This window comes from Balaenoptera borealis (assembly GCF_965194805.1).
Source record: "Balaenoptera borealis genome assembly, chromosome: 3".
Classification (NCBI taxonomy): Eukaryota; Metazoa; Chordata; class Mammalia; order Artiodactyla; family Balaenopteridae; genus Balaenoptera; species Balaenoptera borealis.
In genome coordinates, this window is record NC_138866.1 from 13,712,868 (window position 1) to 13,738,142 (window position 25,275).

The 25,275-nt window shown below is 42.8% G+C and overlaps 1 protein-coding gene and 1 long non-coding RNA gene across 2 annotated transcripts in view; one reads left to right on the top strand and one right to left on the bottom strand.

Moving 5' to 3' along the window:
* The first annotated feature begins 322 nt into the window (after positions 1 to 322).
* Positions 323 to 25,275, top strand: part of LOC309624944 — a 74,825-nt gene continuing 49,872 nt past the window's right edge. The window contains exon 1 of the long non-coding RNA XR_014242244.1: positions 323 to 3,238. This is a non-coding gene — a long non-coding RNA (uncharacterized lncRNA). The remainder of the gene's footprint in view (positions 3,239 to 25,275) is intronic.
* KCNK13 (potassium two pore domain channel subfamily K member 13) overlaps positions 5,930 to 25,275 on the bottom strand; it is a 119,399-nt gene continuing 100,053 nt past the window's right edge. Inside the window, exon 2 of the mRNA XM_082383730.1 lies at positions 5,930 to 10,619. Coding sequence (XP_082239856.1) covers positions 9,727 to 10,619 — 893 coding nt within the window. The 3' untranslated portion in view covers positions 5,930 to 9,726. The remainder of the gene's footprint in view (positions 10,620 to 25,275) is intronic.

A 25,275-nucleotide genomic window follows, 5' to 3' on the forward strand; every position in this document is an offset into this window, starting at 1 on the left:
AGATTGCTGGGCCCTACCCTCAGAGTTTCTGATTCTTTTAAGTCAGCTTTGGGGCCTGAGATAGTTGCACTTCAAACTTCCCAGGTGCTGCTGTTAAGGCTGCCGATCTGAGGACCACACTCTTAGAACTACAGCTTTAGAGCAATGGCCAAGACCTGCTTAGGATGTGAGAACTGGACTGGAATCATGGCTGTACTATGCTCAAGTCACAGCCTACGCTGAGCTGTGACTGGCTGTGTGCAAACTCGAGAAAGTCTTGGGTTTTTTCTTTTTAACTTTTTACTTTGAGATAATTTTAGACTTACAGTCAAGTTGTAAAAATAGTGCAGAGAGTTTCTATATACCTTTTATCCAGCTTCTTATTTAACATCTTACATAACCATAGAACAATCATCAAAACTAAGACTGTAACCTTGGTATAATACTATTAAGTAGACTATAGAATTTATTGAATGTCACCCCGGTTTGTCCACTAAAGTCTGTTTTATATTCCAGAATTCAATGCAGCATCCCACACGCATTTAGTTGTCATGCCTCTTTTAGTCTTGTCTTTCATTGGCTTGAAATTTTTGAAGAATACTTTTCAGTTATTTTGTAGAATGTCCCTCAGTTTGGGTCTGTCTGATGTTTTCTCGTGATTAGATCGAAGTTATTGCAAAGGATGCTTTAGATGCTGCTCCCGTCTCGATGCATCATTTTAGGTGGCTCATGATATTTGTGACATCATGGTGTCACTGGTGACATTAACTCCGCTCAATTGATTAATGTGGTGTCCGCCAGAATTGTCCACTGTTAAGTGACTATTTTTCTTTTTGTAATGACTAAATATTTTGGTGGTTGGTGGAGATCCTTTGAGACTGCAAATATCCTGGTTCTTCTTAAACTTTTACATCACTAATTTTAGCATCCATCTGTGGGTCTCACCGGCAGCAATTATTACTTTGGTGTTCTAATGGTAATTCACTATTTCCCTAATTTCCTCTACATTTACTAATTAGAATTCTTCTGTTTGGAAGAGTTGTTCCTTCTCTCCCATTGTTTTAAAATGTTAAAGAACTTTAAAAAACATTTCTTGAAGGGTAGGTTTGCTGGCAATGAATTCTCTAAGTTTTAGTTTGAGAAAGTATTTATTTCTCCTCCTCTTTTGAAAGATTTTTGATGGATATAGAATTCTGGATTGACAGGGGTTCTTTAAAAAATTTCAGCATTTTAAAGATGTCATACTACTGTCTTATGACAGCCATGGTTTCTGATGAGAGATCTGTTGTAATTTTTATCTTGTTCTTGTGAATGTAATGTTCTTTTTTTTCCTAGCTGCCTTCAAGATTTTTTGTCTTTTGTTTTCTGCAATTTGAATATGATATGCCTAGGTGTATGTGGTGTGCGTTTGTGTATTATATATGTGTGTGTTTGTGTTTATATCTAAAACTTGCTAGGTGTTCTATGAGCTTCTTGGATCTTGGTTTCTGTCATTAATTTTGGAAAATTCTCAGCTATTATTTCTTCAAATATATCTTCTGCTCTGTTCTCATTGTTTTCTCCTGGGATTCCAATTATTCATGTGCTAGCCCATTTGATATTGTCCCAAAGCTCTTGGATGTCATTTTTTTTTCATTCTTTCATCTCTTTGTGGTTTAGTTTGAGCAATTTCTATTGGCCTATCTTCAAGTTCGTGGATTCTCTTCTTGGCTGTGTCAGTCGACTGACGAGCCTGTCAAGGGCACTGTTTACCTCTGTTGCTATGTTTTTTATTTCTAGCATTTCTACTTGATTCTGTCTTATAGTTTCCATCTCCCTACTGAAATTATCCATCCGATGTTGCCTGATGCCCACTTTTTCCTCTTGAATCTTTAACATACTTATGATAGTTATTTTAAATTCCCTGCCAGATATTGCCTAACATCTGTTTCAAATCTGAGTCTGGTTCTGACAATTGCTTTGTCTCTGGGGGAAGTTTTCTTTTTCGATGTTTTTGGCCTGCCTCATAATTTTTTTTCTTGAAAGCTGGGCATCTTGTGTATGTCAGCAGAGACTGAGGCAGAGTTTTTGTGCCTAGACACGAGCATGCCTTTCCTATTGATAGATGCTTAGTGTGGATGTTTGCATTAATCCAGTTAGCAGTTGGCCTGGATTTGAGGTTGGTGGTTGCTATGGTTACCCTCAGTGCTCCCCAGGCCTCACATACCTGTAGCAATGCCTTGTGTTTAGAATGAAACTTGATTTGCCAGAGCGAGGTCTGTTTGATCTTGAATGTTAGGTCTTCTCCCTGCACCCTTCTGAGAGAGGGTCTCTTTGCACACTCTCATCTTCCCAGCAGTATGCCGCTGACACCTGTCATCGGAAGCTCCTGAGCTCGATGGGGAGGAGGTTGGGAGTGTTTGTGTTGTTCAGATTCAGCCTTAGTTTCAGAGAGGTGCCCTGTCCTTGGGCATCAGGGGCGTGTTCGTCCCAGTCCTCCTGCTTGTCCCCTGCCTGTGCCTTTTGGTGCAGCACATATTCCTGCCTCTCTCCCTGAAGCAGAGATGTTTTTCTGTCCCCTTGCCCCCCCTGCAGTGAGTTTTCACTCTGCCCTGAGAGCAGATTTTGTTGCCCCACCTCCACTCCACATTAAGGCTTTTGTCCCATAGGGGAGACAGCAGAGAGAGGATCCTGGTGGAGTTTCTCTCCCCACGTGGCAGCCACTCCCCTCCCCTGGGTTTGCGCCACGATGGACACTTTCTTGGAGCTCTTTTTGGTCTCTTCTGTGAGTGCTCAGTGGGGTTCATGGAGAAAAGACCTGCAAGAGGGTGTGGGCTCCTCCAGTTTCTGTGGCCCTTGGGGCTTCACACATCCCACGAGGCTAGACTCATCATTCACCAGTTCATCAATTATTCTGGCTAAATGCTTCTATCCCAGCTAAGTGAGCACTTGCGTTTCCTCTTCTTTGGCAGATTATGTTTTTCCTCCTATTTTGGGCCAGTTGCTCTGCGACCTCAGCTCTCCAGTGATTTCCCACAAAGTGGAGAATTTGAAGCTCATCTGGCTCTTTTTCATTGTTTGGCTAGAGTGATGTTCCTTCCAGCTCTCCACATCTAGGGGTAGAAGCCAGAAGTTTTATCAAGTCCTTACATTTTTCTGAGGCTCAGTTTCCTCATCAGAAATGTGGGAATGGTGATGCCTTCTTCACAGGACTGTCATCAGGATCAAGTGGCACATGGAACACATGGAAGCTCTTCGAAAAGTATAAAGATTATGCCAGGTAAGGTACTGTTCTTGTTAGACCATCCTTACTAATTATATACAGTCATTTCTGGAACCCAAGATAACAAGCTCCTCAACAGGGGCTCTCAACCTGACTGCACATCAAAAGCACCAATGAACACTGTGCAAAATATATTTCTGAGGTTCCAGCATCAGAGAATATTTTTCAGTAAGTGAAGAATGGAACCTGAGAGTCTGTCATGTTAACAAAAGTCCTTAAAGGATGCTGATGCACAGCCAGGCATGAGAATTCCCACCTCATCTGGTACTTTCCATCCCACATTATTAGCACAACACTGTATATCCAGGAAGCAGTAGCTAAATTTTTAAATGAGATGACAAGACAATCTATCAAACCACTAGGCTACCTTTTTTCCATACCAGAAGACTGAATCTTCCAGTACACTTTTTTGTTTAAATAAGGGGTGGGAATTTCCTCATTGCTCCCCATGTGGTACATGGCTATAGATAACCCCATTCCTCTGGAGGCACAGAGAGTATGACATTGAGAATTTTTTCACGTATCTGTTGGCCGTTTGTTTGTCTTCTTTGGAAAAATGTTTATTCAGGTCCTCTGCCCATTTTTAAATCAGATTGTTTGATTTTTTTGCTGTTGAGTTGCATGAATTCCATACACATCTTAGATATTAACCTCTTATCAGATAGATGGTTTGCAAATAATTTCTCCCATTCTGTAGGTTGCCTTTTCATTTTGTTGATTATTTCTTTTGCTATGCAGAGCTTTTAAGTTTGATGTAGTCCCTCTTGTTTATTTGTGCCTTTATTGCTTGTCCTTTTGGTGTCATATCTAAAAAAATCATTGCCAAGACCAATGTCAAGGAGCTTTCCCCCTATGTTTTCTTCTAGGAGTTTTATGGTTTCAGTATTTATGTATTTAATCCATTTTGAGTTAATTTTTGTGACTGGTGTAAGATAAGGGTCTAGTTTTATTCTTTTGCTTGTGAATGTCCAATTTTTCCCAGAACCATTTATTGAAGAGGCTGTCTTTTCTCTATTGAGTATTCTTGGTTCCCTAATCAAATATTAGTTGACTGCATATGCTTGGGTTTATTTCTGGGCTTTTGATTCTGTTCCATTGGTCCACGTGTTTGGTTTCATGCCAGTAGCATACTGTTTTGATTACTATAGCCTTGTAATATAGTTTGAAGTCAGAAAGCATGATGCCTCCAGCTTTGTTCTTCTTTCTAAGGATTGCTTTGGCTATTTGGGGTCTTTTGTGGTTTCATAAAAATTGTAGGGTTGTTTTTCTATTTCTGTGAAAAATGCCATTGGAATTTTGATAGAGATTGCATTGAATTTATAGATGGTTTGGGGTAGTATGGCCATTTTACCAATATTAATTTTCTGACTCATTAACATGGGATATCTTTTATTTGTGTCTTTAATTTCTTTAATCAAAGTCTTATAGTTTTCAGTGTACAGATCTTTCAACTTCTTGGTTAAATTTATTCCTAAATATTTTATTGTTTTTGATGCTAATATAAATGGGATTCTTTTCTTTATTTCTTTTTCAGATATTTCATTGTTAGTGTATAGAAACACAGCTGATTTTGTATCCTGCAACTTTACTGAATTCATTGATTAATTCTAACAACATTTTTTGTGGAGTCTTTTGGATTTTCCATATGTAAGATCATATCATCTGCAGAGAGAATTTTTACTTCTTCCTTTCTGATTTAGATGCCTTTTAATTTTTTTTCTTGCCTAATTTCTCTGGCTAGGATTTCCAGTACTATGTTGAATAGGAATGATGAGAGTGGGCATCCTTGTCTTGTTCCTGACCTTAAAAGATTTCAGCCTTTCACTGTTGAGTATGATGTTAGCTGTGGACTTGTCATCTATGGCCTTTATTATGCTGTGGTACATTCCTTCTATACCCAATTTGTTGAGAGTTTTTTTTTATCATGAAAGGATGCTGTATTTTGTCAAATGCTTTTTCTACATCTATTGAGATGAAACTATGATTTATATCTTCAGCCTATTGGTGGTGTATCACATTTATTGATTTGTGAATGTTAAACCATCCTTGCATCCTAGGGATAAATCCCACTTGGTCATAAAAGAATGTATTACATTATGTCATATAGGAAGGAGAAAACTTCCTTTCTTTCCAAATTTTGGAATAAAATGGGCTCTTCTAGAAGCTGGTCTTGTTTTTCCTTTGGTTTCTGAAATGCTATGACTTATCATCCTTCACTTCCAAGGGCTTAGAGACCATAGTCTTGATGATGAGAGCCTAGACCCAGATCACTTCATTTACCTGTTGCAGTGATGCCGCAATGCGGATACAACCATTCCCACATTAACAATGAGGAAACTAGGCTTTAAAACATTAAGTAATTTTCCTATGTTCATATAGCCAGAACGTGACAAAGCCAAACTTCAAACCCAGTCTGTATAATTTTAACTTACTTATTCTCTAACCTACTTCAATCTGAACCCCAGTTAATTTTTATGTGAAGTGTGATTATTTCTCTCTCTTATTTCAGAAAAGATTAAAGGCAGTTTGAAGATAAGTACCCTACCTACTTTGCAATGTGGTTATGAAAGTCAAAATATTACAACTGTGAATGGATAAGCCTTAAAAGCTATAAAATTCTAGCAATATCCAAGATATTACAGCTTTCCCAGAACATTCTACTGTGTCAAATCATTCAATTGGCTCAGCTAATACTAAAATAAAAGGACTCAGTGGAACAGAAATAAAGGCATTGGGGTCTTTTGGTTTAGTATAAAACCATCACCAAGAGTGACACCATTTAATAAATGAGAACAGTTAATGAAGCGCAGTATGGCAAGTGCTGGGTGGCAGGTGCAAGAAGAGAACAAAATCTTTCCCTGTTGGATGTAACGTCCCCCCACCCCCACAGCACGTGGACCACCAGCGCCCACTGCATTTGCAGCTCCTCAGAGGCCACAAAGCCCTGCCCTGAGCATCTCCTCATTTGATCTGGTGTTGCTACTGTTTCCACATCACAGGTACAGAGGGAATGGGACACAGTGAGGTTGAGAGACCTGTCCACTGTCTCTCACATTAGAACTACTGGGCCTGGTGTTCAAATCCAAGAACTGTTCTTTACCACGTGGTGGGCATGACCTCAGAAACTGTGCTGTATTTTGTTACTTTTATGTAGGCCCCCCAATGTGGGATGTGCACCAATGATTTAGGTGGAACATGAGATGATTTTAGGGGCCCGCAGGCTTGGAATGAATTAACACTGAATCGTACGGTGAGAAAGTTACTCCCTTCCCAATTCTCTTCCAGTCCTTTCATTACATCATGAAGAGAGTCTCTGTTTGGTGCTAATGAGTCTTTATAACAACTCCCCCCCACATTTGCCAATCTCCTTTTTTAACCGAGAGAGAAAAGATCACGGGATTAAAGCCTCTACTAGGATACGGGATCTTGTTAGAATTTAATAACATAGTTTTATCTTCATTTTATTGATTTTTGCAATGACTCTATTTTCTGTTTATGGCAAGTGATATGAGTCTTCTGTTTAGGTAGTGAGACAAAGTTTCTTTTTAAAACGAAACTAATTAAAACTGAGTTGATTAAAATATCAAGAAGATACTATTTCAGGTAGGACGGACATATAACAAAACTTGTGCAAGTGTGTGGGATGATGGTCACTTGAGAAACTTGATGGTCACTTGGGTCTTGGCTTTGAGGTCCCTGCATTCAAGGCCAGTTCACATTTATAGCGTCACAGAGAGCTCAAGATGGCCAGCTGTGAGCCCGGCCATGGATGAAGCCTGACCACCTCATGATGCTGAGTCAATAGGTCCTTTATCACTCCGGGGAGTCTCTGGGTTCCTAAACAGAAGAACCTGGGCCAGCCTCAAGGTCACACAGTGACAGTTCAGAGAGAACAGAATAGAGAGAACTGGTCAGGAGGGCTAGAGACATGCTGTGTGGGGACAAAGATAACAAGAGAAAATAGTAGTAAACGTTCTTACTCTAGTGAAAATGTGAGGACCCCTTTGGAAACATGATGAAAACCATGAAGCTCGTTACCTAGGAAATTGCACATGTGTGTTTCCGCTCACGTTCATGTACGCATACATAACAATATTAGGGGATTTATGGGCTCCAGGTTTTGAACTCCAGCTTTGATATTACTATCTAGAAATTCTCTTATTGACCAACTCATGCCTAAGGGTAAGTATAAAGAGGTTTATCTAAACAAAGTTTCCTAGTTTTGTAATTTTTTTGGCATGTTACTCCCATCCATCTATCCATCCATCCTAAATGCACTGCACTTTTCTCTCCTTACACTGGTTCTCAAGTGTTTCCACCAGGGAACCCCCAACCTAGAGGAGAACAAACTCATCCTCTGAGACTCTGAGAAGACTTAGAAATCTCATCATAAGATCACAAATGTCTTTCATGTTTCGCTTAAAAGTTTATGCCAATTTTGGGACCTACTTAAATAGATGTGTTTTGACATAACATCTCTCTGCAAAAATCATTTAGTAAAACTGACCCTCCAGGAAGATGAGGCTTGCTTATACTGATGCTTCTTGGCCTCTTGGTACACCTGCGAGATCTCTAGGGACCCAGGTTAGAGAAGCAAGGCCTTGCTTCGTGCCAGTCCCTGTACCAGGAATGTGGCGATCAAGAAATCCCCTAGGGACAGGGACCCAGATGCTCTCCCCATCCCCACAGTGCCTCGTGCAGGGCAGAGCCCCCAGGGAGCTCAGTTTATGATCAGAAGTTCCTAACAAGGAACTTTTGCAGTAGCTCCAGGCTGCTGCCCTGTAAGCGTGATACAAGGTAATGGTTGAAGATCTCTGACTTTGGAGCTTCACAGCCCTAAGTTCAAAGCCCAGCACTGCTGCTTATCACACTTTGGCTCTAGGGCACTCCTGTACCGTAAAGAAAATATCTGGGTTTGCCCTGGACGAAAAGTCAACTCAGCCTGGAGAGGGAGCTGTTGGGGGTGTTCTGAGGCTGGGTAGAGCATGGGTGAAGAGCCCAGACTTCATCAGAGACCTGGGCGCTTCTCCTAGCTGCGCCCCATCAGCCCTGAGCATTCAGACAAGGAGCAATCCCTGCATGCCTCTGTTTCCTTGTGTCAAAAACAAGGGGGTTGGATGGGATGGTTCCTAAGGGTCCTCCCAGCCTGATGCTTTCTGCTCAACAATTCAGTTTCACTGGGCAGAGCTTTTCTGCTTTATCTTCTTTATGGAGCCCATCTTTCTTCCTCATTTCTGAAAGTGCCTTTTGGACACCATTCTTATCTTATAAAAACTGCAGCTATCTCTTATGAACTCTGCTCTCATCCCCCCAAATCTTCTCTCCTGCGTAGATGAAGAAGATCAACAGCTCTTGTTCCTAGCATGGACTGCTTTAACAACATGGGAGGTTATGTAATTAGACTTGTTACAATACCACAAGGTAGAACTGAAACGGATTAGACAAAGAGAAGCCAAGTTTCATTATCTGGTCTAGAATGTTTCTCCAGCCAAGAATCCAAGATGATGTTCACATTCTTAAAATTAACTTCCTATTTCCTTTTTCTCTGAGTGCAGTAAGTGCCTGTTTAATTAGCCACCCTCCCCCCAATGTCCTTAATGAGCAATCATGTAATCTTCGTTAATAAAATGAGGATTTATTAAACTTTCGATTCTAATAAATAGTCAGCCATTATCTTTGCAATGGGCCCCAAGCCCTGGTAAAACTGAAGTGGTCTCTGGGACCATTCAAAGGGTCCATTCAGTAGAGCTTAACGTGTTAAGAACAGAGCTTAACGTGTTAAGAATAGAGCTTAGTGACAAGAGTGAGTCTTCCCACCACCACGCCTCAGTTTAAAGGCCTGAAGCTGAATTTTGTTTTCTTACCACACTGAGGTCCCACAGACACCTTAGTCAAGCGTTAAGAGCTTAAAAATAAAAGAAAGGAAAAACAAAAATAGAGAGGCAGGTATAAAGAGGAACAGATGCTTTCCCTAGCCATGGCCCCATGGATGAATCTGCCCAGAAGGAAGCCCAGCAAAAAGAAAGCCCAGTCACATTCTCAAACAGTTCCCACCCTCCCTTTGTTGAAGGGACTAAGAGAGGCAGTGAATTCAGCTGTTCAGAGTTCCAGGGGAAAATCAGGATCTTCAGGATTTTTATTTCCAAATGAAGAATACAGCAGCAGGAAATCAAGGCTTAAGGAAGCCCTCCCTCTCTTAGGCAGTTAAAACCCTGCAGCAAGGTGGGTAAAGAAGACAACGTGATGTCTTAGACTGCTTTTGTGGTTCATTTTTAAAAGACTGAATTTAGACTTCAAGAATAAAGATAAGGAGAAAGGCATCGAGGCTGCAGGTTCCCACAGCCCTGGCAAGTGGCTGTTTGCTGGAGACAAGAAGATGAGATTTCTCAAGCTGGGCTCCAGGCTAGAAGGAACAGAATGAACCCAGCCAGGGCACAGAGCTGAGCTGGGTGACAGTACCCTCGTTGTCCATTCTCTCCTTGCCCCTACCTGTCCCCGCTGGTCTCTGCCAGCCTGTTGTTCATTATTGCAAAGGCTCCTACCCCCCCTGAGAATTCATCGTCCAGCGACAGAGTGCTGGTCTGGTGGGGGCAGCCATTGGCCGTTTCGGACAGCTGCTTCTGGAGGATGGCTAGTGAGACCTTGTTGGCCGCCAAGAAGTCCTTCATGGAGATCATCTCACCCGAGAGACGCCGCCCATCCGTGTCACTCTCTCTGACTCCATCCGTTTCTATGGAGATGTCGCACCGGTTCTGGACAGTGCCTGGCATCACCACGTTCCTCCGGGACTGCAAGAGTCGTCTTTGGCATTGTTGGCAGCACCCGCCATCCATCTTCCTCAGGATCCAGTTCATGGACTGTTTAATGAGGATGGAGATGACATTGAACAAGGAGTAGATGCAGCAGACGCCCATGAGGATGAAGACGAAGTTGGCGAAGCGGTAGAGGCCCTGGCTGGCATACCGGGCGTTCTGGCTGCTGACGAGGTCCCCAAAGCCAATGGTGCTGAAAGCCACAAAGCAGAAGTAGAGTGCGTCGAAGTAGCTCCATCCTTCCACGGAGGTGTACATGGCGGACGCGCAGCAGGAGATGAGGAGGGAGGCCATGCACAGGATCAGCATGACATAGTACACGGAGGGCTTCCAGCCAGCCGAGCGGTCCACCTCACCCTTCCCCGGGTTCTTCAGGCTCTGCTGGGGCGAGGTCCCCCGCCTCCGGAGCTGCCGCTGGTGGCACGATTTCATGATGCAGGCGATGACGGTGATCAGGCGCTCCAGGAAGAGGTTGAAGAACAGGATGGTGCTGGAGCACCCGAGGAGGCCATAGAAGATCAGAAAGATTTTTCCTTCTACTGTGGCTGGAGTCGTCATCCCAAACCCTGCAGGAGACACAAATCAGAGGAGAGTGAGGGAGATCTTTGCCGTGAATGGGGTCAGTCTTGGCTTTGATGGCTGGCAAAGGACCTGAAGAAACAGTTTCATAAAAGCACTCTGTCCTAGCCTTTCTAGGAACGAGAGGGAGAATTCTGATTTGCTTTTGAAGACACTAAGCGTTGTTCACAGCTGGGCTGCTCAAAGCGCATATGGTGCCACAGTGCAAATCAGAAGAAGGGACCTCTTCCTCTGAGTGGATACCACCAGTGACAGTGGCTTGGTGATGAGAACGTGGGCTGGATTTCAGCCTCCCCTCCCGATTCTGCTAGATGTCCTCGTACAGTAGATGACCTGAACAACCATACTTAACAGACGTTGTTCAGAGACATAAACAAAGGCTCATACAAAGACAAGTCTTACAGAATTCATTTATTCTATAAATACTTATTGGCTGCCATTCCAGGAATGGGGAATAGAACTGTGGAAAAAGATAGATCTGGTCCCTGCCTTCATGGAGCTCTAATGGAGTGAAGTGATTACTATATTTTGTGATAAGTGTTGTGATAAGCGTGGTGCTGGAGAATGTTCAGGGTCTTATGGGAGCTATTAAGAGGGAAACCCATCTCAGACTTGGGGTCTAGGAAGACTAAACAGGGAGAACCTAAAGCTAAAGAGGAGTTAGGCAAGGCAAGGAGGGTGCATGTGTGTGCGTGTGTATATGTGTGTGTGTGTATGTGCGTGTGTATATGTGTGTGTGTGTGTGTGTGTGTGTGTGCGTGCGTGGTGGTGGTGATGTTTCAGGCAGAGAAACAGCACATGCCAGCATATATGGAAATGAACAATTTGCTCAAGATTTTCCGATCTTTAAACAAAACTCTCATGCTTTGGGAGTGGTAACTGAGGTGTTAGTTGTTATAGTTTGATAACATATAAAAAGTCTTGCCTTTGTCTCTTACTGTTCACAGTTTTGACTTCCTTGACCTTTCTACCCCTACACACAGATATGTTAGTAAGAATACCAACTGTAGGACAGTGGACATCACTGAGAAAAAGGAGAAACGGAAGAAAAATACACTCAGTATTTCTCACTCAGGGGCACTAATCTTCAGCCCACTGTGAGGGACACGAATTTCTTCCAAGCAAATGATTCAGTAAACATGAGCAGTCTGATTTGTTTGAGGGAATGGGCATCAAAGTCCTTCTGAAAATAAACACCATCTGAAAAATAAGTACTCATCATGCCACCCTGGGTTCAGTTTTTTTATTCAAGTCAAACCTCCTTGTTTGTATTTTTTCTTTTTTCTTTTTTTTTTAAAGGATACCTTTAATTAATTTATTTATTTTTGGCTGTGTTGGGTCTTCATTTCTGTGCCAGGGCTTTCTCTAGTTGCGGCAAGCGGGGGCCACTCTTCATCGCGGTGCGCGGGCCTCTCACTATACCGGCCTCTCTTGTTGCGGAGCACAGGCTCCAGACGCACAGGCTCAGTAGTTGTGGCTCACGGGCCCAGTTGCTCCGCGGCATGTGGGATCTTCCCAGACCAGGGCTCGAACCCGTGTCCCCTGCATTAGCAGGCAGATTCTCAACCACTGCGCCACCAGGGAAGCCCTGTATTTTTTATTATCAAGCTCAGTTTCCTAACCGGGGCCACATCATTGGGATCTCTAGGATTCACCCATTATCCTCTTTCCTGATAACACCCTGCTATCATCAAGCCAACACTTTTCTTTGCTGCCACAGCTCAGCCCGTGGCTGCCTCCTAGTGCATCCTGGGAAGTGGTCAGATCAGACCTCGCGATTTGTGAGCTTCTGGGATTATGACCTGCTGCTCCCTCATGTGGAGCCAATGGGCCACCTTTCCCAAACACCTAGGTGTGCATACTGTGTTACCATTTAGTTTTCCAAGTAAATTCAATTTTCCTTTCTCAGCATACAAGGGTCTATCTAGGGTAGGAAATTAACAATGTATAGCCAAGAGCCTGCAGGAAGATACTGATTGCTTTTTAGCGGGATGGCGTGGAGTGGAATGGGCGATCAGGTAAGGAAGGAGCAAGGGACAGGGAATAATTCCACTGGGAGTTACAGCCCTGGCCCTTAATGGTAGAGAGAAAGTCAGACCACCATCTCTTCTCTGGGAACTCTTGTTCTGAAAATTAAAGGCCTTTAGTGACTCTTGGCAGTGTAGGTTTCATTTATTAGATATCTTCATTATGATGTAAGGAAATTCTCTCTTTGCTGTCTTTTCTCTTGTTAGTAACTTTAATTCTTATCCCCAAGCTTGAGTTGCAAGGAGGCAGTTGAAGTAGTGGAGAATTAAGAAAAAACTTAGTGAGTTTAAGGACTGAGCTGAGAGCAGTGTCTTCTTCTACCCAGTCTAAAGAACATGGAGGAGTGACCAAGGTGTGGAGTGATTAGTTCCTGATCACTTAGGGCTGCGGGGGGAACCTCCTCTGGCTCAGTGAATTCCTGAAACCAGTAAAGCTTGTGAATGCTTCTGTACTAAGAAGATATAAAAATGAAAGCTGGAGCCCTTGCCCCAAAGCTGTAAGGCTAGCAGAGTATTGCGGCTCTCTTCATTGAAACAGAACTGAGGCAACACGCAGGAAAAAGGAGAAACGTTTATCTGCAGCTATTTACTGACCCAACAACATTCCAAAAAAAGGATAAAGTTATTGAAAATAGGGAAGGCCCAAGATACCCTGAGAAAACCATAATTCAAAAAGACACATGCACCCCAATGTTCACTGCAGCACTATTTACAGTAGTCAGGACATGGAAGCAACCTAAATGTCCATCAACAGAGGAATGGATAAAGAAGATGTGGTACATATATACAATGGAATATTATTCAGCCATAAAAAGGAATGAAATTGGGTCATTTGTAGAGACGTGGATGGACCTGGAGTCTGTCATACAGAGTGACATAAGTCAGAAAGAGAAAAACAAATATCGTATATTAACGCATATATGTGGAATCTAGGAAAATGGTACATGTGAACCTATTTGCAGGACAGGAATAGACACAGACATAGAGAATGAACATGTGGACACGGTGGGGAAGAGGGGATGGAGATTGAGATTGACATATATACACTACCATGAGTGAAACAGGTAGCTAGTGGGAACCTGCTATATAGCACAGGGAGCTCAGCTGGGTGCTCTGCAGTGACCTAGTTGGGTGGGATGGGGGGTGGGGTGGGAGGGAGGTCCAAGAGGGAGGGGATATGTGTATACGTATAGCTGATTCACTTTGTTGTGCAGCGGAAACTAACACAACATTGTAAAGGAACTATACCCCAATAAAAAACAATAACAACAAAAAACAATTCAACAGGGCAGCTCATTTTTTGAGCTGTATTTGTTAAATTAAAAAAATATATTAAAAAAAGGGAAGGCCCAGAGGTAACAACAGGTGTATATGTGGAGGAGTGAGGGGAGGCATTTGCCAACAGAGAGCTTTCTTGTGTAACACAAGACTCAAGTGGGCAAATGTTTTCTTTTACAAAATGTTCCTCTGATCCCAGAAGGAACTTAATGATTTTCCTCTTGGACAGCAGAGAAGCAGGAGTAATGAGTAGCTCTCAGTCAAAGGTAAGAACAATTATTTATTGAGCATCTGTTAAGGTCAGGGGCAGCACTAGTTGTCTGGGCCACACAATGATGGCCTGGACAAGGTCCTTGGCCTCCAGGAGCCCATCATCCAGGCTGGGACAGATAAACTGCTGTCTACAAAACAAGGCAGAGTGAGTCAAGGGCCAAAGTAAAGGCACAGTGGTGCTATCCTGGCTTCAGGGTCCCGAATGCAGCCTCACTTGGGATGAATGACTGAGATCCATATAGGTTTGTTGCTGAAGCCAGCTGGCAAGCTTGATAAGCTGATTTTTTTCCAATGACTGAGACTTCTAGTGATTTTGCAACATGTTCCAGGGATTTAAAATCTCTATATTCTATCTTGTTTGTTTGGTTTTAAAACATTCAATTTTATGAAAGAAAGGATAACTTGTGACTTTTGATTACTTACACTATTTGCTTGATCACTACCATCTTTTCAATCAGCAAAAATGACAGAAGATGGCACAAGTGGTGTTATTCACAGAAGCAACGGGAGACAGCTTCCTAATATTTGCAGTTAGAGGTTTTGCCATAGCTGTTACTACTCTCAGAGCTTAACAGTGTGTCAGCTAATAATGCAGGCTTTTTCATAGAAAGTCTCCCACTTTTTTGAGTCCCATAATACTGAGCATTACGGATCCCTTGGACTGGGAATAATAAGCCTCAGGGTCCTCCTTAGTGGATGAAAAGGACACAGGCATTATCAAAGGCCTGCCCTCTGCCAGGTATCACTGACTCCTAATACCCAGGCCTGCTCCCGGGTGTACAGGTGTAAAGCCAGAGTTAGAACCTAGATTTATCTTGTCTCCCAGGCCTGTGATCTTTCCACCTGCCTATGCTAAGTGAATGAAACCACTGTCAGGTGTACACACTGTAAGTAGAACTGAGAGAGGGAAATTAACCAAGCGTCTAAGTTCCATGCTTTACATAGACACCCAGACTGCAGTAGCTGCCAGATCTGGTACCCAAATCAGGGGATCGGCTGAGTCAGAAGCTGAAACCCTACAGTCTTCACTTACATTTCTGAATGTACGTGTGCCTCTCCTGATGAGTGATGCCATTAAATCGGTTTTAAAAACTTGTTACACCCCATGCATTCGGTCTCTTTGTATTTCGTAGGCACACAAATGAATCTGATTGTCACAGGTGGTGCTTTTCAATATACAGTTTCTTTCCTGTGCTTCAAGCCTGAAGTCATCCGATTTGTGTCCAGCCCCTGAGTCTGGGAGCAGATGAGCTAGCTGATTGGGGATCAAGGGCACACGAGTTTGGTTTGGAGGCCAAGGAAGCTCGCCTGGCAGTCTACTTTGGCCGAGCTCCCTTGGCCATTTCAGATCTGTTTTGTTTTGTTTTTTTTTTAAATGAAGGTTTGTGGCATCCCTGCATTGAGCAAGTCTATTTATTTATTTATTTATTTATTTATGGCTGTGTTGGGTCTTCGTTTCTGTGCAAGGGCTTTCTCTAGTTGCGGCAAGTGGGGCCCACTCTTCATCGCGGTGCGCGGGCCTCTCATTATCGCGGCCTCTCTTGTTGCGGAGCACAGGCTCCAGACGCGCAGGCTCAGTAATTGTGGCTCACGGGCCTAGTTGCTCCGCGGCATGTGGGATCTTCCCAGACCAGGGCTCGAACCCGTATCCCCCTGCATTGGCAGGCAGATTCTCAACCACTGCGCCACCAGGGAAGCCCTCAGATCTGTTTTAATGTGCTCCTGGGACCAAACCAGGCTCCCTGGTGTCCTTGGGGCCAGGAATGAAGCAATTAGGCACTGCCAGCGTCCCAGTCAACCCCAAAAGGGCCCTTCACTTAGACCATGAAGAGAGGAGAATAGGTCTGCCGTCTCCCACCCTTTTATGCGTATAGTGTCAACTACATATTCTTTCAAAAAATTAGTCAAGGTGAAAAATCAAAAAGCTTTGCATTATATTTTTCAAATATACACAGAGGTAGAGAGACTACTATAATAAGCCCTCATTTCCCAGTTTCAGCAATTGTCAAGATCTTGCCAATCATGTTTCTCCTTATCCCACCCTACCCCCTTTATTTGCTGGAATTTTTTAAAGTAAATCCCAGACAGCATGCCATTTCATCCATTAATAATGATGCATCTGTAACTGATAAGGACTTTTTTTTCCCAGTATAACCACTATGTCGTTATCACACCTAACAAAATTAACACTAACTCTTTAACACCAATACCCAGTCCACATTTCAGTCTCTCAAAAATATATTTTTACAAACCATCTGTATGAATCAGGATCCTAACGAGGTCCACACAGTATATCTTTTAAGTCTCTTTCATTTGTTAACAGTCTCCCTTTCCATTTTTTTTATGCCATTGACTTGTTGGGCAAATGTGTCCTGTAGACTTAAATCATAATTTTTTTCCAGAAACATCTGGGGAAAAATGTATATTATGAGAGTGACTTCAGATGCAGTAGCAAATCTCAAACATTGCATGGGGACATACAAATTGGCATAAACTGTCTAGAAAGCAATTTGGGACTATGCATCAGACATCTTAAAAATATTTATATCTTTCTCTCTGTTTTTTTTATTTTTAGGAATATATCCCCCAAAGTATTAGAAATGTGACTAATTATGTACAGTGATGTCACCCCATCTTTACTTTTAATAATGAAAATCTTTAGCAACCTAAATGTCAGATAACAGGGCAAGGACTAAATAAAAGTAGCCATTAAAATTACACATACATAACAGAACTAAAACAAATAATCCTAAAATCTATATGGAAACATAAAAGACCCAGAATTGCCAAAGCAATCCTGAGGAAAAAGAACAAAGCAGGAGGCAAAACCCTCCCAGACTTCAGACAATACTGCAAAGCTACAGTAATCAAACAGCATGGTACTGGCACAAAAACAGACATAGGGATCAATGGAACAGAATAGAGAGCCCAGAAATAAACTCACACACCTACAGTCAATTAATCTTTGGCAAAGGAGGCAAGAATATACAATGGGGAAAAGACAGTCTCTTCAGCAAGTGGTGTTGGGAAAGTTGGAAAGCCGCATGTAAATCAATGAAGTTAGAACACACTCTCACACCCTGCACTAAAATAAACTCAAAATGGCTTAAAGATTTAAATATAAGACATGACACCATAAAACTCCTAGAAGAGAACACAGGCAAAATATTCTCTGACATAAATCATACCAATGTTTTCTTAGGTCAGTCTCCCAAGGCAATAAAAATAAAAGCAAAAATAAACAAATGGGACCTAATCAAACTCAAAAGCTTTTGCACAGCAATGGTAAACAAAATGAAAAGACAACCTACGGACTGGGAGAAAATATTGCAAATGATGCGACCAATAAGGGCTTAATTTCCAAAATGTAACAGCTCATACTACTCAGTAATAAAAAAACAAACAACCCAGTCGAAAAAATGGGGGAGAAGACCTAAATAGACATTTCTCCAAAGAAGATATACAGATCGCCAATAAACACAAGAAAAGATGCTCATCGTTGCTAATTATTAGAGAAATGCAAATCAAAACTACAATGAGGGGCTTCCCTGGTGGCGCAGTGGTTGAGAATCTGCCTGCCAATGCAGGGGACATGGGTTCGAGCCCTGGTCTGGGAAGATCCCACATGCCGCGGAGCAATTAAGCCCGTGAGCCACAACTACTGAGCCTGCGCGTCTGGAGCCTGTGCTCCGCAACAAGAGAGGCCGCGATAGTGAGAGGCCCGCGCACCGCGATGAAGAGTGGCCCCCACTTGCCACAGCTAGAGAAAGCCCTCGCACAGAAAAGAAGACCCAACACAGCCAAAAATAAAAAAAAATAAAAAAAAATAAAAACAAAAAAACTACAATGAGGTACCACCTCACACCAGTCAGAATGGCCATCATTAAAAGTCTACAAATAATAAGTGCTGGAGAGGACGTGAAGAAAAAGGAACCCTCCTATACTGTTGGTGGGAATGTAAATTGGTGCAACCACTACGGAAAACAGTATGGAGGTTCCTCAGAAAACTACAAATAGAGTTGCCATATGATCCAGCAATCCCACTCCTGGGCATATATCTGGACAAAACTGTAATTCGAAAAGATACCTGCATCCCTATGTTCATAGCAGCACTATTTACAATAGCCAAGACATGGAAACAACCTAAGTGTCCACTGACAGATGAATGGATAAAGAAGATGTGGCCCATATAAATAATGGAAAACTACTCAGCCATCAGAAAGAATGAAATAATGCCACTTGCAGCAACATGGATGGACCTAGAGATTATCATACTAAGTGAAGTAAGTCAGAAAGAAAAAGACAAGTACCATATGATATCACTTATATGTGAAACCTAAAATATGACCCAAATGCATTTATCTACAAAACAGAAACAGACTCACAGATAATAGAGAACAGACTTGTGGTTGCCAAGGGGGAGGGGGATGTGGGAGGGATGGAATGGGAGTTTGGGATTAGCAGATGTAAGTTTTTATATATAAAATGGATAAACAACAATGACCTACTGTATAGCACAGGTAACTATATTCAATATCCTGTAATAAACCATAATGGAAAAGAATATGAAAAAGAATATATACATATATATGTATAACTGAATCACTTTGCTGTACAGCAGAAATTAACACAACATTGTAAATCAACTATACTTCAATAAAATAAATTTTTAAAAATTCTGTATACATAAGATATATATATTATGTACAAAATAAGCTATAAGGACATATAAACAGGGAATATAGCTAATATTCTATAATAACTATAAATGGAGTAGAACCTTTAAAAATTGTGAATCACTATATTGTACACCTATAACTTATATAATATTGTACATCAACTATGCTTCAATTTAAAAATTACATGTACAATAATTTTTAATGACTAGAGAAAATGTTAAGTGGAAAAAAGCAGAGCCAAAGTGTGTCTGCAGAATGACTAAAGCCTGGGATATCCTCATTAAATATTTGTTGGATGAAAGAATAAACTTTACAAAATATATTTATACAGCTATATATATTGTAGCACTTAGGGTGCTTTTGGATGCCAGTAACAGCAAATCATAAGTAGGGGTGGCTTAAACATGAAGGGGATATATTATCTCATAGAACATGAAATTTGGAGATAGGGCAGCTCCAGGAATGGTTAGTTAGGTGGCTTTCGAACATGATCTATGAACCAAGATCATTTCACCTTTCTGGCTCTGGCTCCATCAACATGCCGGCTAGTCTCCCCTCCACGCCAAAAGCTTCAGGAGTTACCTCCTCACACATCAGTGTCCAGAGTCAGAACGTGTTGTGTTCCTGCCTTGTTTACGTCTTTATCGGAGGAGAGAATCCTTTCCAGAAATCCCCTGGCAAAATTCCCATTGTATACCATTAAGCAGCACCAAGTCACACATCCACTTCTCAAACCAGTTATCTACAGGAGGAATGAATTTCCTCTTAGACTGGTCAGGGTTTACCAGCGCCCCTGAGGAAGAAACGGACCCCAAAACAGGCAATGTCTGCTACAAACATACACAGAAAAAAACAAAATAAAGGGAAAGACACAAAAGTCTTAATCGGTTATTTCAGGGTGGTGATAATATGGGTGATGTAATTCTTTCTTAATGATTTATATCGTTTATTACCTTTAAACTGAGAAAAATACGTTATAATATTCTGGAACGTTTCCTTAGATTGCAGGTAAACACCTGCCCAGAAGAAGCATTCCTCTTGATTCATCTCCTTAGTACACCAAGAAATCAAACTTTGACTTGAATAAATGTTTTCATAATCTTTTTAAAAAATTTTTATTGGAGTATAGTTGATTTACAATGTTGTGTTAGTTTCAGGTGTACAGCAAAGTGAATCAGTTATACATATACATATACCCACTTTATTTTTTTGGGGAGGGGTTGGTTTTTTAAAAATATTTATTTATTTATTTATTTGGCTGCGTTGGGTCTCTTGCTGCGCGCGGGATTTCTCTAGTTGCAGCGAGCGGGGGCTACTCTTCGTTGCGGTGCGCAGGTTTCTCATTGCGATGGCTTCTCTTGTTGCGGAGCACGGGCTCTAGGAGCACGGGCTTCAGTAGTTGTGGCACACGGGCTCAGTAGTTGTGACTCACAGGCTCTAGAGCGCAGGCTCAGTAGTTGTGATGCACCGGCTTAGTTGCTCCGCGGCATGTGGGATCTTCTTGGACCAGGGCTCGAATCCGTGTCCTCTGCATTGGTAGGTGGATTCTTAACCACTGTGCCACCAGTAAAGTTCTTTTTTTTGGTTTTTGATTCAGAAATGTTAAGCCTCTTTGTGTGGGATGAAAGAGGTTTCATAGGGGTTTGTGGGTGGTTTTTCAAAAGACCCTCCAATTTCAATTGGGAAGGAAAAGGGGGGCAAGAGCAGACCCCGTGGATTATTCTTGGGGGGGAGGTTGGGGGGTGGGGAGGGGGTTCCAATGATGGAAGAGTCAAGGGTCTCACCAGGCACACTATCTCTACACAGCCTTCACGTCCAAGTTTTTGCGTTACAGGTGAGGAAACTGAGGCACCAGTAAGCCAGGTAACCTTCATGAGTGGTGGAGGCTTGGCCTGAACCCAGGTTCTCCATCCAGACTGCCCTCCTTTACTCTTGTTGCCTGTGGTCAACTATTTCCAGAGATGATTTTGAGCTAACTGCTCCCATCCCTGTAAGCACTTACTGGTCCTCCCATCAACAGGGGAAGCCTACTTCGCTTCCCCGTGAATCTTGGGTGACCTTGAGACTTGCTCTGATCACCAGAATGTGGTAGAAGTGAGGCTGCACCAGTTCCAGGCTTAAATGGTAAGAAGCCCAGCAGTTCTGTCTTTCTGTCTCTGGATCCATGAGTTGCCGTGTAAGAAGCGTGACCCCTCAGCTGGAGAAAGAGGCCCGGCTCTCCCCAGCCATTCCAGCCTCCCCAGATATTGAGTAAAGCCATCTTGGACATTCCAGCCCCAGTCGAACTCCAAGTTGAATGCAGTTGTATGAGTTATACCAGCTGATACCTGATGGAACCCAAGAACCACCAGCTGAGCCCAACAGATCCACAGAATGATGAGAAGTGTCCATGGCTGTTGGTTAAGCCACTACTTTGGAGCAGTCTGCTACACAGCAAGCAGTGAATAATGAAATGGCTTCTCTCTGGGACTTGCAGTTTTTCACCAGGCATCTTCTCTATTTCCCTGCCCCTCCAGCTCCTCCCTCCATTTTTTTTTTTTTTGGCCTCACTGTGCGGCCCGGTTCCTAATAGGCCATGGACCAGTACCCCTCCTCAGCCCGGGGGTTGGGGACCCCAGCCCTATGGCACAGATTTTCATAACAATATTCATAGTGCTAAACAGCCACCTCTTCTTAAAATTTTAATTAATTAATTGATCTATTTTTTGGCCACGTCGTGTCTTAGTTGCAGCACGCAGGGTCTTCGTTGAGGCATATGGGATCTTTTGTTGCAGCGTGGGCTCTTCGTTGTAGCGCACGGGCTTCTCCCTGGTTACGGTGCACGGGCTTTTCTCTAGTTGTGGCGTACGGGTTCTCTCTCTCTAGTTGTGGCGTGCAGGCTCCAGGGTGCGTGGGCTCTGTAGTTTGCGGCACGCGGCGCGCGAGCTCAGTAGTTGTGGCGCTCAGGCTTAATTGCCCCGCAGCATGTGGGATCTAGTTCCCGGACCAGGGATTGAAGCCTCGCCCCCTGCATTGGCAGGCGGATTCTTTACCCCTGGACCACCAGGGAAGTCCCAACAGCCACGTCCTGAGAATGGATTCCAGAAGAGATGCTTCCATTGATGGCTAACTGCTGCTAGGGTATAAACTGAAGTTAACGTACACAACACACACTTACCTGTTTATAGTGAAGTGTTTAATGGTAAATGACCACTCAAACAACACAATAACACCAGAAACTGCTTGTGTTAACACCCTGTCAGGATTTTTATATGATAAGCCAGGGTTTGAACCCTCTAACGGAAAGCTGTGGTTGTGTACCAAATGCTGACACGCCCTGCAGGAGAGAAACAACTTCCGTTCACCTTACACTTGAGGCACCCCTGTACTGAGGCAAAGGAACAAGAGGATGACTCATCCTTTTTTTTTTTTCTTTTTTAACATCTTTATTGAAGTATAATTGCCTTACAATAGTGTGTTAGCTTCTGCTTTATAACAAAGTGAATCAGTTATACATATACAATATGTTCCCATTTCTCTTCCCTCTTGCATCTCCCTCCCTCCCACCCTCCCCATCCCACCCCTCTAGGTGGTCACAAAGCACCGAGCTGATCTCCCTGTGCTATGCGGCTGCTTCCCACTAGCTATCTATTTTACATTTGGTAGTGTATATATGTCCATGACACTCTCTTACCCTGTCACATCTCAGACTCATCCTTTTTGAAGACCTTCTAAAACGTTTAAAAAGTCACTCCTTTCCCGTCCTAAACACTTCGTTGAGTTCTGCAAGAAAGAATTCTGCCAATAAACAAAACATCCCTTTGGCTCTTTGGCTTGATGGGATTTCACATGGCACCATGTTTGTGGTCACCCTAATCTTCCTTATACAAACTAAAAAGACAGTCCCTATTAATTAGTAAAATCAAGCTAAGAATGTCTCTCCTTTGACACGGTCCTTTCTTCACAACCAAACACTGGAAAATTACCAAGAAGGAACGATGGGATGTGAAACTGGCTTTCTCTGGCCTCTTACAGTTTTCCTTCCTGGTCCAGCATTGTGCCCTGTGGCTCCCATGTGCGTAATAAATCAGGGCTGCTCAGCAGAGCCTCGGTCCTGCAGGGGAAGAGCCGCCCCAGGAGGGATGTCGCAGGCCCTTCAATTCCACCCAGGTCCTGGCGTCCAAGCCCTGTCTCTTCCCTCACATGTTTGGAAACGAGCTGGAGGGATGGGTGACAAGTTTAAGTAAGTGAACTGCTATTTACTGAATAGTTAGATGGGTAAAACCTTGTCTTAGCAACTTATATTAAATGTTTAGAAGATCGGATCCTGTCCCTTCAGAGAAAGAAAGTAGAGTGTGTTAGTAATTTAAAAAAAAAAAAACCACTCTGGAGTGCCAGAATGGTGATGAGGGTCCCTTAAAAGAAACTTGGGATAATGAGAAACTGGGAGGATACCTTAGGACGCTAGTACAGGAGGTGAGCGGGGAGAGGCGTGCAGGTACATGAAGGGGTGGAGAGGTCACCCGTGCTTCCCAGGCTCTTGAAAGTGTGGATAGGGCTTCCCTGGTGGCGCAGTGGTTGAGAATCCGCCTGCCGATGCAGGGGACACGGGTTCAATCCCTGGTCCTGGAAGATCCCACATGCCGTGGAGCAACTAAGCCCGCCTGCCACAGCTACTGAAGCCCATGCGCCTAGAGCTTGTGCTCCGCAACAAGAGAAGCCACAGCAATGAGAAGCCCGCGCATCACAACGAAGAGTAGCCCCCAATCGCCGCAATTAGAGAAAGCCCGTGCACAGCAACGAAGACCCAATGCAGCCAAAAATTAATTAATTAATTTAAAAAAAAGTGTGGATAAAGTTTTACGAATCTTCTAAAGAACATGCTTAAAGACAGAGGTTTAAAACATGAGGCTCAAGTATTCACAGTCAAAAGTTACTTCCTCTTGGATAGGTTCTAGATGTTGAGGAGAGAGCCACTGGAAGGTCAGTGTTGATGTGACAGTCAAGTGAGGCAACATTTCAGTATTTGTTAGGTTCCAAACACTGTGCTAAGAGCAGGGGCAGGGTGGGGGGTAATTAGAGGATAGAACATCAAACCTGGTCCAGGAGATCAAGTACTAGAAACAACACACAAGAAGGAAACCTGTCCCAGGTTGTGTATCAAGTAGACTCCTTTACCGAGTCACCTGCAGACGACATAAAACCTGGATGGAAAACTTCTGTCAAGCTTCAGGAAGGATGGAAGGTCTGATTACACCTTTATTTACAGTCCGAAAATTAACCGAGAAGTGAATAAGGTAGAAGGAAACTACGGTCACTTAGGACAGAAGTCTTGAACTTAAGTACACATGAAAATTCCCTGAGGAACTGGTTAAAAACTGGGGATTTCCAGGCCTCACCCCCAGAGATTCTGATTCAGGAGGTTGAATGGGGCCAGAAAACCTATGTTTAAACCAGCACCCATAGTGATTCTGATAAAAGGGCTGCAGACCCCACTCAGGAAAACACCACCAGCTGGGTTCAGAGCACAGGGGGCAGGAGGGTTGGAAACAAAAGTCATGTCTGCCTGGGAAGATTCTAAAGTAGGGCCCCCCATTTTCCCTGCCAAAACCCAGTAAAGGACTGATACCTCTGGGGTCCTAAAGGCAAAAGCAACCCATTTTCTTTTGTATATTAATATACAATGCAGAAAACACTGCAGATGGTGCATTATATCAAAATGAGCTGTCTTCAGAAGTTCTGGATTAGCTGTGGGACCATGGCAGCTGCAGACATGATGGCAGTTGCTCCCCTTCCTTTGGATTGAAATGACTTCCAAAGTAATCAAGGATATTTTTAGAATGTGCTATTTTTAGGATTATGACACACCTCTCTCATTTTGTTAACAGTAGAGCATCCTTGACAAAAGATTATGATATCATATGTAGTAAAGATTAAACTATTTTCCAGGTAACTCTGAACTAAGGGATGTTTCTAAACTCTTTAGCAATAAGTAGTTTATAAGTCAAAAATAAATGACTGATGTCCTAACTATAAAAGCAGAAAACGGGGGTGTGACCAAAAAAGGATTCTTTAAATCATTTGCATTATTTAAGTCACAGTAAGTTTTGTACTCAGAAGGTAACAAAATTGGCCTCGTGGGAATCAGACTACGTCAGCTCCCGAAGAGGAATTTTACAAATTTCATTTCCCTTAGAGATCCACGGAGTTATGGGGGCGTCAGCTCTGTGTTTAATGCTGTCTCAAGCTCTCTGCCTCCTCACAAACATTTAGCTAGTGTGACAGCTGGAATAAATGCTATCATTATTTCTGACTTTACCCTCATTTTCAAGGGGGAAAATCATTTGATTTACTTATCTCAAGTGGGTGTTCCAATTCCAGGGCTTCTTAATTTTTAAATAGTGAAA